Source organism: Scardinius erythrophthalmus (assembly GCF_964197995.2).
Source record: "Scardinius erythrophthalmus genome assembly, chromosome: 9".
In the NCBI taxonomy this organism is placed as follows: Eukaryota; Metazoa; Chordata; class Actinopteri; order Cypriniformes; family Leuciscidae; genus Scardinius; species Scardinius erythrophthalmus.
In genome coordinates, this window is record NC_138229.1 from 16,688,374 (window position 1) to 16,707,210 (window position 18,837).

The 18,837-nt window shown below is 36.5% G+C and overlaps 1 protein-coding gene across 1 annotated transcript in view; it reads left to right on the forward strand.

The window, feature by feature from the left end:
- b4galt2 (UDP-Gal:betaGlcNAc beta 1,4- galactosyltransferase, polypeptide 2) overlaps positions 1–18,837 on the forward strand; it is a 139,935-nt gene that overhangs the window by 78,974 nt on the left and 42,124 nt on the right. Inside the window, exon 3 of the mRNA XM_081373641.1 lies at positions 1,852–2,087. Coding sequence (XP_081229767.1) covers positions 1,852–2,087 — 236 coding nt within the window. The remainder of the gene's footprint in view (positions 1–1,851; positions 2,088–18,837) is intronic.

Sequence of the window (18,837 nt, forward strand, 5' to 3'; positions counted from 1 at the left end):
CAGGTGCAGCAATAGGCCTCGCATACAATCAACATTAAATGTAACATAACATGTCCAATGCCTCCCAAAATAGATTAGCGGCCTGTGAGATGTTTACACAAAACTGCTGTTCTTCACATCTAAAGTGATGTGATGTTGCTGCTGCCAAGGTCAGCTCAATTTCTGTAAGCTCCATAAGGCTTCCAGGTGTCGATGGGTCAGATTTCACAGAGGTGCTTGATGTTTGATCTTTTATAATCACTGTCTGTGACCTACGTCTACTTTAGATTTACACTGTATATAAAAGACATGTTGTTATACTGTCGAATTTAAGCACTGAATTTGTGGAAGCGAATTTGCAAAGCGAAATAAAATGGACCGAAATATTTTTAAACAGTTTGAATATTTTGGAAGTGAAAAATGAAAGCTGAATATGGATTATTGAATTTTTAATAATGAAAATGTGTTTGAAATGCTTTCTTTTTTTTATTCAACCATGTTGAATTTCAGCCCATAAAAATGCAAGCCCTAAAAATACAATGCATTAAATTCAAGCAGGGTTAATGCAATGCATATTTTTTTTCAAGTAGTGCAATTCAACAGGCTTTTTTGTTTCAAAAACATTTGGCATTATTTTACTTCCATAGAGATATACGAAAGATTACATTTAACAGTAATATTAAATTTATTATTTTTTACAAATAAGTCTTGTGAGCTTTGAACTTAGTGAGCATTAGATGACTGCAAAGATAATCTAAATGTCAAAATAAACACTTTACAATAAGTTTTCATTAGTTAACATGAACTATCAATGAACAATGCTTCTATACCATTTAAAATTCTTAGTTAATGTCAATCTCAACATTTACTAATATGTTTTTAAAATCAAAAGTATATGTTAACATTAGTTAATGCACTGTGAACTAACATTTTCCTGCTGTTTTCTTATTTCGTTAAAATTAGACTTCTACTTTTAGATAATGAACCTAAATTAGCCTAATCGACCAAGCTTCGCTTGTATTTCACAAGTTTTGTACAACTGAAGTGAAACAACAAATTAATGTTAACACAATTTGTTAATTCATTGCTATGAGCTGATTCATTGATTCAGTTCAGTGTTAAAATTTATTTATTGCTTTTTGCCAAGTCTAATTATTTTGTTAATTAAGCTTTTTTGCCCCAGTTATTAGCCAATCAACTCGCAGACTACTTGAAAACCACAGTTTAAGAACCATTGCTTTTGCTGATTTACAGATAATGAAAAGGCTTGCTTTAAAAAATAAACTCATTCGCCCTTGAAAGGTAGCATGCTCTTGTCTGATCTAGACATGTTTATCTAATATTTTCCTTCATTACCATGTTTGATTCAGTTACTGTAGCTGATTTGCTATGCATTAGATTTTTCTAGACAGAATGAATCTTTATGATCGGATCAGAAAACATCATGCTGTTACCTAAAAATGGCCCTCCATACATATTCAGTAGCAGCATAGACTCCTTCTCTAATGAGTGTTGTTGAAGTCCCTGCGGCCAAAATTACGTCAATTCGCCAGCAAAATAGGGATTAGATTGTGGCTAGGTGTAGTCGCAAAATCTTTTAGTCTTAAGACTTGTGCAAAGTCTTTGTATGAACGTGTAATCAAGCCTTACTCTGCTTTATTGATTGGTTGTCTCAACTTAAGATCTGTGGATCAATGAAGAGGAAGAGGGACTCTAAGAAATGTTTGCGCTCCCTCTGCTGGACAGACAGCTAGTGATGATTGTATTGTAATAATCTAACTTTAATCATTCTCAAAGTCACTCTGCTGTTAAGTAATGCTGTTGAAACTCTCATAAGATCTCACTGACCCTCTGTTCTGCTCTGTTCTGCAGTGGGGCGTCTCCTCATTGAATTCAGCTCCCAGATAACCCTCGAGCGGGTACAGAGAGAGAACCCTAATGTGACAGAAGGGGGGAAATACACTCCGCCGGACTGCCGGCCCAAACAAAAGGTGGCCATAATCATCCCATTCAGGCACAGAGACAACCACCTGAAATACTGGCTTCACTACCTGCACCCAGTCCTGCGCAGACAGAAGATTGAATATGGGATCTATATCATCAACCAGGTTAGTGTGTGTGTGTGTGTGTGTGTGTGTGTGTGTGTGTGTGTGTGTGTGTGTGTGTGTGTGTGTGTGTGTGTGTGTGTGTGTGTGTGTGTGTGTGTGTGTGTGTGTGTGTGTGTGTGTGTGTGTGTGTGTGTGTGTGTGTGTGTGTGTGTGTGTGTGTTTGTGTGGGACACTTGAGCTCTTGATGTAGACCTGAATCCATATGATCTCTGTTGGAGAATCTGTGTTTTCGAACATGATATTTGGTTTCTAGCTGGTCTAAGATGGTTATTTACAATTCTAAGCTAGGCATTAGTTTGTCTAAGCTGGCAATTTAATGATTTACCAACCATCAAGTTTGAAAAAACAACTTTACCAACTTACCAATATACTTCAATATACTCAATATACCGATCTACCTCATGCATAATTGAATAACGGAGTGTGATGTCATTTCGAACAAAATAAGTGTTCGTTTCGGGACTTTGAAACCACTTCCCAAAGCGAACTTTCCAGAAAAAATTCTGGATAAGAAGAGCTGGCCCCCTGACTAAGCCTGGTTTCTCCCAAGTTTTTGCTCCTTTTCTGTCACCTGATGGTTTGCTTAGTTGGGGACACATACTATTCAGCAATATCAATATATCAATTCACACTGCGCTGTCATTTTTGTTGTGTGTTTATTTTGTTATTGAAAGGAAAGAGTTTACAGTTACCTCTGCTCTGGTATTTCAAACTTCTTTTTTACCTCCAATCAAAGAATGAAAAAGAACTTTGCCATAGTGGCCATTAAGCTGATTGTTGGGTTGTTGATGGTCCAAGACTAACAGCCTAGGCCAGCTAGTGACCAGTTAAAAAACATTAACCATCTGAATTTTCCAGCAGGAATGTCAGAGTTTGTTCATTTGGTTGGTGTGAATGCTATTTTCACGTGAACAAACCTCAACGCATACGTAAAAAAGTTATTCTTCAATTAAAGAATGAATGAAGTTCACCTTCTTCTCTGGAGTATCATCTAGCTTCAGTGGTAAACAGCTGTTTCTATTAGGTCTACTCACTTTGAAAACCTCTAAACCTCTGTAGGGGATGCTGTCAAGGTTAGCTAAAAATTGTAATGGATAACAGGGAGCCAAGAGGCTGTTTTATTGAATGGAAGTCAATGGAGGAGATACTTTAAGGCCAATTCACACTGCACCGTTAGACGCCGACTAACACGGACAGACACCAGATTACAGTACGCCATTTCTCAGGCATTCCACAACCCGAAAACAAGTGCCAACTAATGCCAACAGATGCCAACTGGGGTAACACACTGATCTGACAAGACCCCACAAAGTATCTGTTTCTGTTGGTTGGTGCAGTGAATATTGGCCTTTAGGATGCTAAATAAACTGCTTTTGTGCAGAAATGGCTAATTAAGTAACATATTGACTTGTTTGCTAATCTTCAACTATCTTGCTATCAGATGTCCATTTTGTTTTTTCTTTTGGAACTCATATTTTTGATTATATATTATATACACTCTCAGAAAAAAAGGTACAAAAGCTGTCACTGTGGCGGTCCCTTTTCAAAAGGTACACCTTTGTACCTAAAGAGTGCATATAAGTCCCTCATATTGGTACAAAAAGTGTACATATTAGTTCCAAAAGTGTACATATTAGTACCTAAATGGTACATATTAGAACCCTTTGAAGGGTACTGTCCCAGTGACAGCTTTTGTACCTTTTTTTCTGAGAGTGTATATTTGCTTATTTTTCCAGTGATGTAGACATGGCCGTTGATATCTCCTCCAACATCTGGAAAAATACTACAAGAATAAGAGATCTGTGGGGGTAGGGGAAGTTGGTTGGGATTGAACTCTGATTTGGACTAAGCAATCGAACCATTTGTGAAAACAGCTGGAAGCATAGCTTCTCTTCCACCTCCCCCTCTTTCATCAGTCTGTTGTTCTTTGTGTGGAGTGACCCTGGAGGGGCATCAGAGATCTTCAAGGCCATGAGAAATCATTAGCCTGCTTGCCACATTGTTGTCTGCCTAGGCCTGTTGTTTGGGTTAATGAGTGTGATCAAAAGTTTGCAGCTATCCATCTTCAAAGTTTGCAGAGTAATGATGTGACCTGTCGAGCAGTGAGCGCTGAGAGATCTATCTGTGGAGTAACAAAGAAGGGCAAAGAGTCTGTAATTGATGGAGCATCGGCTGAACACTGGGCTAAGGTTACCTTTCTTAGAGCTATCACCTCACTAAATGCAGGTCAAATATGTGACAGGTTGATTTTCATCGTCACATTATGACTTTTTTTTTTATCTCCAAGATTTAAAACCACTGAACAGGGACATAAAACTAGTCCGTTTTTTAGTGCAGTCTTTAGTATCCGTGTGACAGTTGGAGTTGTTTTAAAATGCAAAGCACTTTGGATCTTTCTCAGGGTCAGCCTTACAATTACAGATAACTGCAGACTGAATCGTTTTAGCTAGTCTTGTCAATTGATTACAAATTTTAATCAAATTAATTACAGGAAATGCTGATTAGTTAGTTAAATGAATCACGATTAACAGCATAAATCAGTATTTGCTGAGAAAAGACCTTAGAGGAAGATAATGTGAAATTAAGTAAATGATGATGAGTATAGCAGACTAGTCAAAAAATGTATAATTGGACCTACAGTAAGTTTATCACTGGCCTACATTTCACAGCAATCCATTTAGCTAATAACTAAGAACTGTTTTCTTTTGTAATAATTTAAAATGTAATTATTTCTGTCTAGAAATAATGAATAGAAAATTCGACTGTTTTTTTTTTTTTTACATTATAAATGTCTTTGTCACTTTAAGTCAGTTTAATACATCTTTGCTGAATACAGAAAAAGAAACCTTAATTCTCTTTAGCAGTTTCACTGTATATCTTTTTCAGCATCTCCTGACATGAGAGCTATGTTAAGTTAAAAACGTTGACGTAAAGACACGTTGAAAATGTTTTGTTCCATTCCGTTGTGCTCCATCCGACTATTTTTAAATTAAGAACGCGTCATGTGCGAACATCTTGCTCGTTCTGGTGAGGTTTGACGAGACGCATTGCCTGTGGGAGCAGTTGGATTGTGGGTGACAGCAGGCTCGCAAAAACATAAAGGTTGTAATTCAGTTTCTTTGAAGGTAGCTTATTATAGAATTTACTTATCCACACTTTTGATGTTTTCTGTTGTATTTGAACTCATTGTAGTCCATCTCATATCACACAAATCTCCTCTTCTGACTCAACACTTGTTAGTAAAAAAACTTATGCTAACATTCATCTGTTTTGTTTACTCAAGCAATGCTGTCAAATTGTGTTGAGTGGGTCTCATCAAAAATGTAAAATGTGTAGCTACCGGTAGTTATTTGCGCTGTCAGAGCTGAGCAGTGAGGAACGCACACCATATGCACATACGCGCTCAATTGTGACATTATGCACTCTGCATTTTCATGCAAGCAGTATCAGTAAATTTCCATGCTCAGCTCAGTATAACAGAATAGAATAAGAATAAGCAACAGAATAAGCTGAAGGCCATCGTTTGCTCTTTTCTCAGAACAAGGTGTTTGCTAAATGAGTCCATTTCTGTACGTTGGAGTATCTGGTACATCCAGGGTAACTGTTTACCTACCATTAGAAGACAAAGACAACAGGACCCTTTCAATTTTGAAAGCACTATTATGTTATGTAACAAAAGTTTGTGTCTCTCCAGTTTGTGGGTCAACTGTTTTGATATAAAGTGCAGTTTAGAAATGTTCTTTAATTCACTTTTGATTGAAGGCTGTGTGGATGTGTTGATCATTATCCATTGTGTTGATAATATAACATGATACATTGAAAAACAGAGTGCAATTATCTTCTATTTTAGTTGAAGAATGTAATTTTTCTGACAATTACTTTATCTCATACATTAGGCTTGTTTAATTTACCTACATAAAATGAAAAGAAAATTAAATTAAAAATGCAATGTTTGCTGCAGACATTTTCGATTGGTCCAATTCCACAGGCTTTTCTTATCTTGTTGCTAAATTGCTTGTATCCATTGCAATCTTTCTTTAGCATCTTTTATTCAACTGGCTGGAAAATGGAAAATCATTTCTGGATTTTCTTTGCTGCATTTTACATGTAGAAAAACACAATGTTTTGGTCTGTTTGTCATTATAAAAATACCTATATCACAGTTTTTTCCCCCAATTTTCAGCTTTTCTTTTTTTATAAAATTTTTATTCTCTTTTGGTATTGTATCAAGCATACCAGAGCAGATGACTCTTATGTCATTTCAATCCTATATGATTTTCTTCTGTGGAACATAAAATAAGATATTTTGAAACTCAGGGAAGACAAAACATCATTGGAACCCTTTGACTTTCATTAGCCTATGTGGACAAACAGTGTTCCACATAAGAAAGAAAGTCATACAGGTTTAGAACGACATACGGGTCAGTAAATGATGACAGAATTTAAATTTTGCGGTGAACTATCCCTAAAGGTTGTCGAATTGTACTCTAGATGATGTAATGATGTGTAAAAAAAAAAAAAAAAACAGACCATTTTCACAGAAACTTGCAGTTCATGAAAAATGGTATAAAATCACAACTTTATGAAATTCCCCAGGCACATTTTAATGACAATCCTTCGTTTTATCACATTACTATGGAATTGGAAGTATATAGAAACCATTATTTCTCTTTTCTTGAGTCAGAGCTTATAAAATACAGTCTCATTATATCGAAGTGAAATATAATGAGCATTATTTTAAAAGTGCCCTCGATTGAAATAGATTTCCCCTTTCAAACATTCATGTTCACAAATGATTTGCATTATTACAGGAAAGCTGCCCTGCTGACTCCTTTGTTTAAGCAGCGACAGTCACAGACCAGTGAATCTGATGAGGACGATGCATCATTGCTGTGACCTCTGCTGCTTGATGTTGAACTGAAATAGTTTGACTCTCGCTGGATCTCATCCAGTTGATGCAAAGAGGACAGACACTGAGTTCAGCCAGGTTTTCTCTTAAAGGTTTACACACAAACACACACTGCCTATGCCGAGTCATTCCTCATCAGTATCACCCACTAGAAAACACACTGTATAATGTGAACACAATAGAATGTGACGGGTGCTGAAAAAATAAGAAAACATTTAAGGCAGGTCAATAAGGACTCTCTCGTCCCGCACTCCCTCACTGTTTGTCTTTTCCTGTTTCACTCTCACACTTTCTGCAGGATGACAGTTGGGAGTACTTCTTGTATCATGCTCACTGGAGTGTTAAATTATTTTAAGTAAGGCCGCTTTACCCAAGATTGGGGGAAGACGTGCAAATTCTTACGATCTTTTGGCTGCCGGATAAATGCTGTCATGTCCCAAGAGTGTTGTAACGTTGGGTTTGGAAAGGTGCACCGGTAGGATAGCCCTCTTTTTTTTACCTCAGTTCTTCTCACGTCTGACCACTTCAGGGGATTTGACACTCTGGCTCAACAAGTTTAATGCTGAAATATTTGTTTTTGTGTATAAAGCAGGTTTTATTCATCCTAAGCATCCTAGAAGATGCATGAAAGCCAAGGTTAGTTTGGTGAGGATATTATGTTCTGTGGGACTGTAACCGACTGTTGATTAGTGACTAAAATGCAATTTTAAATGTAAGTGATTGAAGTCTGTACATTCTGTCAAATGGTGTTTGCACCTGTCACTTGGCAGAAGCAAGCCAATTATTTTAATCTGGGATATTTTATAGATGATGAATTTAAAAAAAGTGTTGGTAGTTGAAAAGTTGTGTCTCTGATTCATTGCCTTTTAAGCAGAGCTTCTTCAGTTGCACAATTACATTGCACTTCAGATCACCTCTGGGGAACTATGTTTCATTGTTAGCATAATCCTTACAACTCTTTTGTCTGAACTCTTAGTAAGTTTGTGCAATTAAAGATGTAATATATCTTAAATTATAGATATTTTGCCTTTTTTGAACATCTGTCGGCTACCATATTGAAGCTCCTCGTGCTATTTTGCTATTTTTGAGATATTTGCCTATATGCAGATGGACTTTTTCTTATTTTTTGGCTTTTTTCTCGGCCGTTTTTTTAACACAACAGTGTTTCCTGTCTTTACATCCACTTCGAAAAGTCTGAAAAGTAGAAAAATTTACTTAAGAATTTACTTAAGACTAAGTAGTCATTCAGACAACCCACAGATTGGTCGATTGACCAATTATAGTTTTCAAAATTTATATATTATATAAATTCAAAAGTTTGGGTTTGGTAAGATTATTATTATTATTATTTTTATGTATTTGAAAGAAGTGTCTTATGCTCACCAACGTTGCATTAATTTTATTTAAAAAAAAAAAAACATTTATTATTACATTTTAAAATAACTGTTTTCTAAATGTAATTTATTCCTGTGATGGCAAATTTTCAGCAGCCATTTCTCCAGTCTTCAGTGTCACATGATCATTCAAAATTTTATTCCACAAGGTGGCAATGTCTGATACACAATGATGAAGTGACGTTTCACTCATAGTTACTGCAGGCAGAAAACAAAAGAATAGGAAGTATCATCAGCAAAACTTAAAATGGCTTAGCAGAGCAGGTATCGAACGCCAACAGATATTTGTGTCACTGTCACTTGATGGTGGATCTGGTGAAGAAGCTGTCAGCGATCAAAATATTGATTTTGAAGATGTTGAAAATGATAGTTTTGAAAATATGTTTGAGATTGCGAATATAAGCCAGATTCTGAATGTACTGGAAAATTAGCTCTACAAGGACAGTGATGATATAAAACTTCTGCTCAAACTGAACTCTTCCAAGCTCTAAAAGGTAACAAAATATGCTTTATTTTATTCTTCTGTAATTCTTACTCTAATATCATGAGAATTTTATAATGTCGCGACAGGTAGAGATCCATCCGTGTTAGATATAGATCTGGGTAGCTAAAGCTAAAGACCCGGATATGTAATAATGATTGGCGAAACATTCATGCATTTAAGGGTTAAATAAACAAATGCATGTTTTATTGATTATTTCCCACTGTATCTTTCATACATGTAGGGCAGTCTCAAAATCATTCCCTTTGATCGCAATAAATACTCTTGCCTTCCTATTCTTTCTCAACCTTCAGACATCCTCCAACTCTCTTTCACCACACATGGGAAGCCTCTTGCCGCCTCTTGCTTCACAAGCTGATTGTTGCCATGTCTGGTTATGATAGCGCTGTGCAAGGTAGGATGAGGACTGTGTCTCGCTAGGTGCTGCCAGGGACACAGGCCAATGTTTCCCTGCCTTCCATCATGCAGATCGTGTTCACTGGACAACTTCCCAGATGCACAGAACAAGCTAATATTCAGAATGTAAACCTGTACTTACTAATACAACATGATAGGCTTCAGTTCTGCTGCACTTGATACTACAGAGTGCATCGAGATGTGTTAGCATAACTCATTTTTATGTTTTTGACTGATGGCCATGTACAAATTACCCTCATTGAGCCCTCAATTACATTTTACTTCATGTTTCTTGTATCTACAAGGAAATGTAAAGTCTGTTTTAATGATAATATTATGCTAATACTTCCTTCATAATGTATGAGATTTTGACATGTATTATGCAAGATCACCAGCCTGTCAGATTTACTTACCAAAGCTTTAGTATAAAAACATGAACGTTTTAAAAGGAACTGAATGCGTTAACATGTTAAATACCAACAATTACAAGATTATTTGCAAATTATTGACATTGAGTTATTAAATATATTGACATTCCTGGTTTCATTTCATCTGTTGCCAGAGGCTGTTTATTTATTGAGTATCGATACCATGGTGCTAAAACCTGGTATTGGTATCGATCCTGGTATCATTCCGAATGTCTGCTGGATTTTGCTCCATGTGGGATATCTGAGATTTTCAAGTTCATATTTCTCAGTTTTGCAGTTAAGACACAGGATTAAAGGATTCTGCTTTCATCTGAGGGCACTTGGGGATGCAGGATATTTATGATGTGGTACTGCCGTCACTGCTGACCTTTAAGATGCCATGTCATCACAGCTGCCTATCAGCGTGTCATTTCCTGCTCTGTTCTTTTTCTCCACCTGTCTGCCTCTTGCTCACGTGGGGATAAATAAGGAATGAGAGTGAATAACAGCCTTCAGTATTTGTTTGCAGTGGGTGAAAATCAAACTCAGGCAGATTGGATGTTCAAGCCTCTGTTGAGCCAACAGGGAAACAAGCGAACATGTTATTGCATGTCACTCACTTGGCAACAGCAGGGTTTCTTCCGGTTGTGTTTGTTGTGTCATTGTTTTTTGTGCTGTCGGTGGTTCTGGTGTCAGGGTGAGTGCGGTATTATGTGCTGTCATTCTAATAAGATTAGATACAGTTCCTAAGATTTCCAGTGAAACGGCTGCCAGCTTTTTAGAGCCATGAGGAGCGAGAGGGGCGCTTGGTGTGTGCTTGAGATAGATGTGTTGTGTCTAATTTTTGTTGTGATTAGAGTCCAGTTCCCATGGCCACTACAGATCTCCTACACTCCTACACTGCACTGTCAGCACTATCTGTTAGCTAGTGTAGGAGACAGGGAATCTATGATCCAATCATTGGGATCTTGTTCGGATTAAGGTAGTCACAATACCAATACTTCAGTGAACATACAGTACTTTAATTAAAAACGTATAATACGTATTACCAATTTCAAGAAAACATACTGTAGATGTAATTGAACCAAAATGACTTTTTTAGTTATCTAACATTAATATTATCATTATTGTACATTGATCAAAAGTAGCAGTAAAGCAGTAGCAATTTCAAATAAATGCTGTTCTTTTGAACTTTCTATTCATCAAGGAATCCTGAAAAAAGTGAAAATATTAAGCAGCTAATTTCAACATTATTAATAATAAGAAATGTTTTTTGGGCACCAAATCAGCATACTATAGGACATTATTTTTGAAGGATCATGTGACACTGAAGACTGGAGTAAGGACTGATCCCATCCATCCATCAAATTCAGCTTTGCCATCACAGGAATGAATTATATATATTATATTTAAAATATATTAGAATAGAAAACAGTCATTTAAAAATTTTGCTCAGTAAGACCCCTGTGTGAGTTATCCAAGCTTGTCAGCTCAACAAAACTATACTATATATATTAAAATAGAAAACAGTTGTTTTAAATTGTAATAACAATTTGCAATATTACTATACTGTATTTTTAATCAAATAAATCCAACCAAAAACTAGTTGAACAGTAGTGTGTATGTACAAGCATACTAGAATTACTAAAGCAGTGAGTGTTTTTATATATTTAATTAATTATTCATTTATTCATTTTCCTGTCAGTATTATTGTTTGATTAATATTAATGGCATACAGTAATAGAGAGTGGCAGTGGCAGGTCCCATGCATAAATCTGATTTTGTTTTATTTTTGCTCCGCCTGTTTATATTCACTTAAGAAAAACCCCACTTTGTTTACATTATATACATGCATTTGTATGCCTTTGCTTGCAGCTGCATTGCCATGAGCGTTCCTCACAGTCCTCATGCTTATACACATGTGAGTATTTGAAAGCAGCTGCATACAGTATCAGCCATATCGATCGGATATAATAACTTATATTCTTACTTTTTATATTATATATTTTTTGTTTGCATTTTATTTTAGCATCACTTGGTAGTAAGCAACAGTGCTTTTGACATCCCTAATAGGTATCAAAGCTAGCTCACTCCCTTGACATCATATTTTAACAAAGGCAGATGAAATCTTCCCTTTTCTAGGAAGAATATCAAACAGACAAGTCTACTTTCGTTTAATAGCAAATTAAAATGTGTCTACTCTTCTCTAATATTTCTTCTTCAAAGATCGGAATACCAATTTGACACTCTTTTTCTACCTGCTTTTTCCAATCAGTAGTGCTTCAGGACTGTCTGCTACCAGATTTCTAGAAAATCTACATATTTAACTGTCCATAATTTAAATGTTGATCCTGGTTTCCCTTACTTACTTTAGTGAAATTTACAGGATTTCCAACTTGTTCTAAGCTAAAAAATGAGGCTGGACTAAGCACTATCAACTTTGTTCCACTATTTAAACTGTCATACAGCAGTTATTCATGCTCTAAATAATAAAAGCTTGCATTACAAATTGATTTGAGAGAATCTAATGTGGGTATATAAAACCCATACTTTATATGGTATATTTTTGAGTGTAAAATTCACTACTGTTACATTTGTATCAAGAAGGCATATGGAATAATATAGGGAGAGCATTTTAATTTTATTTCCTCTTTGATTCCTTTTTTTTTTTCTCCTCCTAGAAGATCTCAGACCTATTAAGGTTTATCTCTGTTCTGCTGGTCAAATAGCCTCACTTGGGATTGTAGGCAGACATGTATCTGCATAGACATAATTATTATTTTTATTTTCATTGTGTGAAACCCACCTGAAAAGCGGGTGTGACCTTCACCCACTGAAGCTACTGTAAGCAGGATACAGTCTGGTCAGCACACTGTATATATACAGCATATAGAATATAAAATAAATAATCTCTTACAGCAGTCAATTTAGCTTATATATATATATATATATATATATATATATATATATATATAAGCTAAATTGACTGCTGTAAGAGATTATTTATTTTGCACCCTATACACTGCAGTGTTTAAAGATAGTAGTAGTAATAATAATAATATGTTAATAACAGGGTAATAACAAGGTTACAAGCTATCACTCAGTAGGGGCTAGCTAGTTTCGTATAGTTTTGGGGCCAAATGTTGGTTTAAAGTTATTGATAATTTCCCATAAATGAAAGAAAAATATTAGTTTTAAACAAGGATACATGGATGGGTACAAGAATGCAATCGGCATGACAATTTGTGTAAAAATTTAGAAATTTTGATTATTTATGTGTGTTCACATTCAAGAAAGCAGTGGAGCACAGCGTGTGCAATGCATCAAAAAGACAAGGCTACATGTATACAGGGCACTGGTTTTCCTCAGCCCTCACTATAAAGCAGCAGAATAAGCTGTTGATGTCTCATTGCTTGGCCTTGCCAGATTGAGCTCTATTAGATCTATTGCCTAATACTGCTGAGACTGTAATGGCATACTTTCAGATAAAAAATTAATAACGGTCTCAGCTGAAACTTTTTCCCTTTCTGTCTCAGTTTTATGTTTCATCTGTCTCTCTCAGTGTAGCGGTTGACCTTGCTGGGGAGGCATCTGCCACAACATGAAAACAACCCCTACCGAGACTGATCTGAGAACTGTAATGTTCACCCGAGAGCTGAAGTCTGCCAGCTCTGCTTAATCAAGATTATGTGTTCAGCAGTCCTTGTGTTGTGCACTCTCAGAGCAGAGAGGTGACTGGGTGTTCAGGGTCAGTACTAGTAATCAGTGCTGTTGTTTTAGGCTGTTGCCCAGATATAATGGACCAGTATGTTGGGAGGGAATGATGGGTCCTATTGGTGGAGATTTCATTGTTCTACTGTCTGCTTTTCCCAGTGACCTTCATTAAAATTCATATCTATCTATCTATCTATCTATCTATCTATCTATCTATCTATCTATCTATCTATCTATCTATCTATCTATCTATCTATCTATCTATCTATCTATCTATCTATCTATCTATCTATCTATCTATCTATCTATCTATCTATCTATCTATCTATCTATCTATCTATCTATCTATCTATCTATCTATCTATCTGTCTGTCTGTCTGTCTGTCTGTCTGTCTGTCTGTCTGTCTGTCTGTCTGTCTGTCTGTCTGTCTGTCTGTCTGTCTGTCTGTATGTATGTATGTCTGTATAATATTAGACCAAAAAATGTAAGCCAATTAATAGTAAAATTCCATCAAATTGAAATGATTAATCATTACATATTTTAATTGAACAATCCTGAATCAATTATTCAATTAAAATGTAAATTGTACTATTAATTGAAATGTGTAAATATTAAAAAAAGCTTATACATTTGTTTGAGTTTATATTTTATAAATTTAATGTATATTATTTGTACATTTGTTCCCACTTTCTTTGTTGATTTGATTATCTTTTTATACAATATATATATATATACTATAAATGTTTTTTTTTTTACATGTTTCTGTGTGTCTGTCAAAGATGATGCAGATGCAGAACAAATGTGTTGGGAAGCCTATATAATAGTCTGTTCAATTAGCCTCTAACCCTTGATTCTTGCTTGATTCTGGCCTTTTTAAATTTTTCTTCCTGATACATTCATGGATGTTTTTTTCCCTTGAATTGGCTATTTATAAGAGCACTCATTCTTTCACTTTATTTTTGTGGTGATGAAACATGTTATTGGAGTAAACAATAGGCCTTGGGATTCATCCTAATGGGTATTCGTATTACCCCGATACCCTGATTGAATCCTTGAAGCATGTTTCTTCATTTTTAAATAGGACAAAAATAACCTAATTTGCGCGACACCGACATATTCCGTTTAAACTCAGTGAAAAGTGGATATTTATTTTCTATCTGTTCTTCCTAACCTATATTTGTGATATTAATGTAATCGAGTGGCTGCAGTTGTTCTGTGCTGAGTTTTCGTCTCTGAGGGATAAGCGTTATGCGGCGGCCAGCTGTGTGTCGGTGCATGCTGATGTCGTCTGAGCTTTGTGTCTGATGTGGGCGCTGCTTAATGGCTTCCGTAATATTCCTCCAACCTTCAGTTATTCACATAGTCTGCAGTGCAAATATTTCATCCATTATGGCTCCTCCATTCAAAATCTAGAAGTGAGACAAAAACAGAACTTTTGAAGGTTGTTAAGAGTGGATCCTCTCAAAGCTTGCAGGGGATCGGGGGATATAAACATCCAGGTGGAAAAGATTTTAATGATGCAATGTTTCATTCTTTTTCTGCAACAAGGTTTGTGTTTGGGGTTTTGCACCAGGCACCAGGTCAATGTAATCAATCACTTTAAATCTCGATGGTATGCAATTTTTTTTATTGAATTTTACCACTAGCCATTCCCCACCCAACGTTGTCAGTATTGGACAACATTTGAAGAAAGTACTGGAGATGCTACGAGCAGCTCTCTGCACGTCCAGCATCTAAAATGTGTTGCTTTCAGCCTAAACCTATACAAGCTTGAGTTTCTCTGGAGATACAATCTGAAGTTTTCACTCGTCTGCTTTCACTTGTGGTTCTTTTCAAGGAGGTTTCTCAGACTCAGTTCAGTTCTGCCTCTCATACAAAAGGAAATAAACAAACAAGCACATCACAGCTGTTTTGATGTGCAGTGCTTATTCTTAAATTTCACAGTCTCTCTTTTTTTATACACTTTTGCTGGTGTTCAGTACTGTATTTATTCACAGACATGCAGTTTTGCATAGCCGGATTTTTGATTAAACTACAACAGGTTTAGACCACATTGCACCATATTCTGGTCATCAACCATTATATGAAGTTGATGCTATTAACCTTGCAATCTTTGACAAATCCAGTAAGTATTTCTCCAATAAGACACCTGTGAGTTAGCCATTCAGATTAGAAAGTATTTCCAGTTTTTAGCAATACGCATTAGACGCTCTGTGCTGTGGGATGACTATGCCATCTCAGACTGAGACTAAAGGACAGACTGGCCTCCACTAATGGTGCGGCTTCTCACTCCCTGGCACCTTGACCCCTGCTTCAGCGGTACACCCACCTGCTCATGCGTTTAGCCAGGGCCATGGTGTGAGTGTCAGCATAATCCACCTGCCACACTTGCAATCGTGGCGAGACAGCACTCCTCAACCCTGACCATGTAATAGGCTGTCTTTCAGAGTGGAAAAGTCCCATGGGCACTACACTAAAAGCACAGAGAGAGAGAGAGAGAGAGAGAGAGAGATGGCATATCGCAGTGTTGGTCACGAACACAAGAGGCTCTTTGCCTCTGGACCTTGTGTGGCAGGCCTAATCCATCATTTAAGATGAGAGGCCCTTATTTTACTCTCCCGTCTCACCATCCTCACTATACTGCCTGTTACTATTTACCTTTTAACATGTTAACCTTGAATCGCCGGCACACATCAGGTATTTATAACACCTATAAAAAACACCTATTTTTACTGGAATAGCTATGCGAGGAAGCCCTCAAAAAGTTTCTATCCTTGACTACTGGGAAATTGTGGTCAAGTGCACACATTCTCATAAAATGTTTAATTCTGGGTCTTCATTAATAATAGATTTAGGCCGATACCAAGCTGGCTGTGACAAAGCGAGAAGCGAAATTATAAACAACTGAGTGTTTCTCTTGTTTTCTTTGAAAAATAGTAAGATATTCCACATCCAATTGAGAATATCAAGGCACATATCCAGCTAATCGTCATGCACATCACCGACATGCACCCAGAGGAGGACTGCAAAATGCTGGCTGAATTGCAAGTGTTCTGAAGGACAAACAGCAAAATGATCAAGCGTCTTTTTTGGTAATTGGCTCATTTTAGTGGGCAAGGGCTCCTAAGTGAAAGTAATGATGTTTTCCCCATATTTAAAGTGAAGTGCTATGCTGGATGTGAGGTAGGGAGTCATGCCATCTGTTTATCAAATTGCCAGTGTAATGCACCGTTTTTAAGACTAATGGGATTTGTAATTAAAGTTAAGCGCATAGGCAACACAAATCAAGAAAGCTCATCCTAAAGCACACTCACGTTTAAATGCACAATTCTATTAGCAGCTGCAGACTAAAGACCATCAGAAAAATGAAGGTCTAATTCTTTAATTGCTTGCCCTCCCCGTCTGGGGCTCTTTTAGGCAGGAACTGTTTTGACAGCAGTTTACGAGGGTGAGTGCTATGCTCCACGGAGCCGACAGATGAGGAAAAAATGTGCTTCTGTAAACTAGGCCCGCTGCTCTGGTAATGCATGATATATTTGTAGGACTTTTTATTGTTGATGTGATATTTTCCACATTTAATACACAGCATCCTTGAAAAAGAAAATATTCATATTTTACGATGCACTAGTCAACAAGCTGCTTTACTGTGTTTCTGTGTTTAAATGGTACATTAAGTTTATAGCTTAGTAAAAACCAACAGACAGGCAAAAACAATGCTTCAGTAGGTGCTTGTTCGTTTTCTTTTCCCCACAAACCGCATTTGTCCTCAGATGCATTTAATTTGTCTGTCCTTCATGGGTTCATACTTTTTTAAAGGGATAGTTCACCATTCTGTCATCATTTAATCGCCCTCATGTCTTTCAAAACCTGTGATTTTCTTTCTTCTGTGAAAAACAAAAGGAGTTGTTTCATTTATCGCAGAATGTTCAAGCAGCTCTTTTTCATAGAGTGACGGTGACTGTCCAGCAAGATTTTTAATGAATAATGTGAACAGATGTTAGTTACTGTAGATGTTTCTCCACATAGCCTGCTAGCCAAAATTAATGTAAATTCATAATTGATTTTTTTTTCTTCACATGTCCTTAAGTCCTGTTCTTCATTTCTGTATTGCCAGCAAGATACCAAGGCAGAAAGACATTGTCTCCCTGAAGCCTGACCTTTTAAGAAGTGAGAAATTGAGGTCAGACACGGATGCAGTCCAATTATGGCCCAACCTTAGTTAGATTAGCTGCAAAAGCCCTACACTGTATTCATGGGTTTCAGTCTGGTCGAATTTGATCTGGTTTTAGAGTGGAGCAAATCAACATAGTTCATCTGAAATCAATTATGGATAACCTGCGAAATGAAAACTGATAACCTTCACTGATTGGCTGCTGAATGCAGAAGCATATGAGTATTTCATTTGTGAAGGATGAGCATTTCAGAGAGAAATCTGTGTGTGTGTGTGTGTGTGTGTGTGTGTGTGTGTGTGTGTGTGTGTGTGTGTGGGGGGGGTGGGGGGGGGGTTATATTTTAAAAGTTTGGAGTCTGTTTAAGTTTTTTAATGTTTTTGAAAGAAGCTCACCATGACTGCATTTATTTGATCAGAAATAAATCAGATTTTTTTCATTTTTTCAATTTTAATATATTTTAAAATGTAATTTATTCCTGTTATAGCAAAGCTGAATTTTCAGCATCATTACTCCAGTCTTTAGTGTCACAATGTCCTTAACAAATCATTCTAATATTCTGATTTGGTGCTCAAGAAACACATTATTATTATAAATGTTGAAAACTTTTTTTTGATAGTATTGTTTTCTTTAAATAGAAAGTTCAACGGAGCAGCATTAATTTGAATTTGTATGTACACACATTTATATATTGTCTTGTGAGAATTTTTTAGTAGTTTCCCTTATATTCCAGGAAAATCTCAAATGTTCAAAACGTTTTTATTTATGCTGAAACTATTTCAGTGTGATTTCCATTCACATCAGAATTCACTATTCTATTTAGGATCAAATGATTTACTTTAAAGTAGATTCAGGTCAGGCATCCAGACAGAATCCTGCTATTTATTACTATGTGAAACAAGGTTGCTGATGCAGATGTGTTTAACGATTCAAGAGAGCGATTCTGAATCATTAATCAAATGGTTCCTCTCCTTTCTGAGCCCCACAGAGGCATGGGGCAGATGTTTAGGGAGATAATAAGAAGGGTTCAGAATTCGATTGGTTGTGCTTCAGCTGAGCCTCGTGGAGTTGCATGCTTATGCACACTGACAGAATTTTGATTTGGCACAGCGCCAACAGCCATTATAACTCACTATACATTTCAACAGAGTACATATGTGTTCCCTGTCTCGTTCATTACATTCATATTTTTCACGATTCCTTTGGAGTGGTTGGGGTATCGTCTCCCCAGAACTCCAAACAATTTACAGTTTGTCTA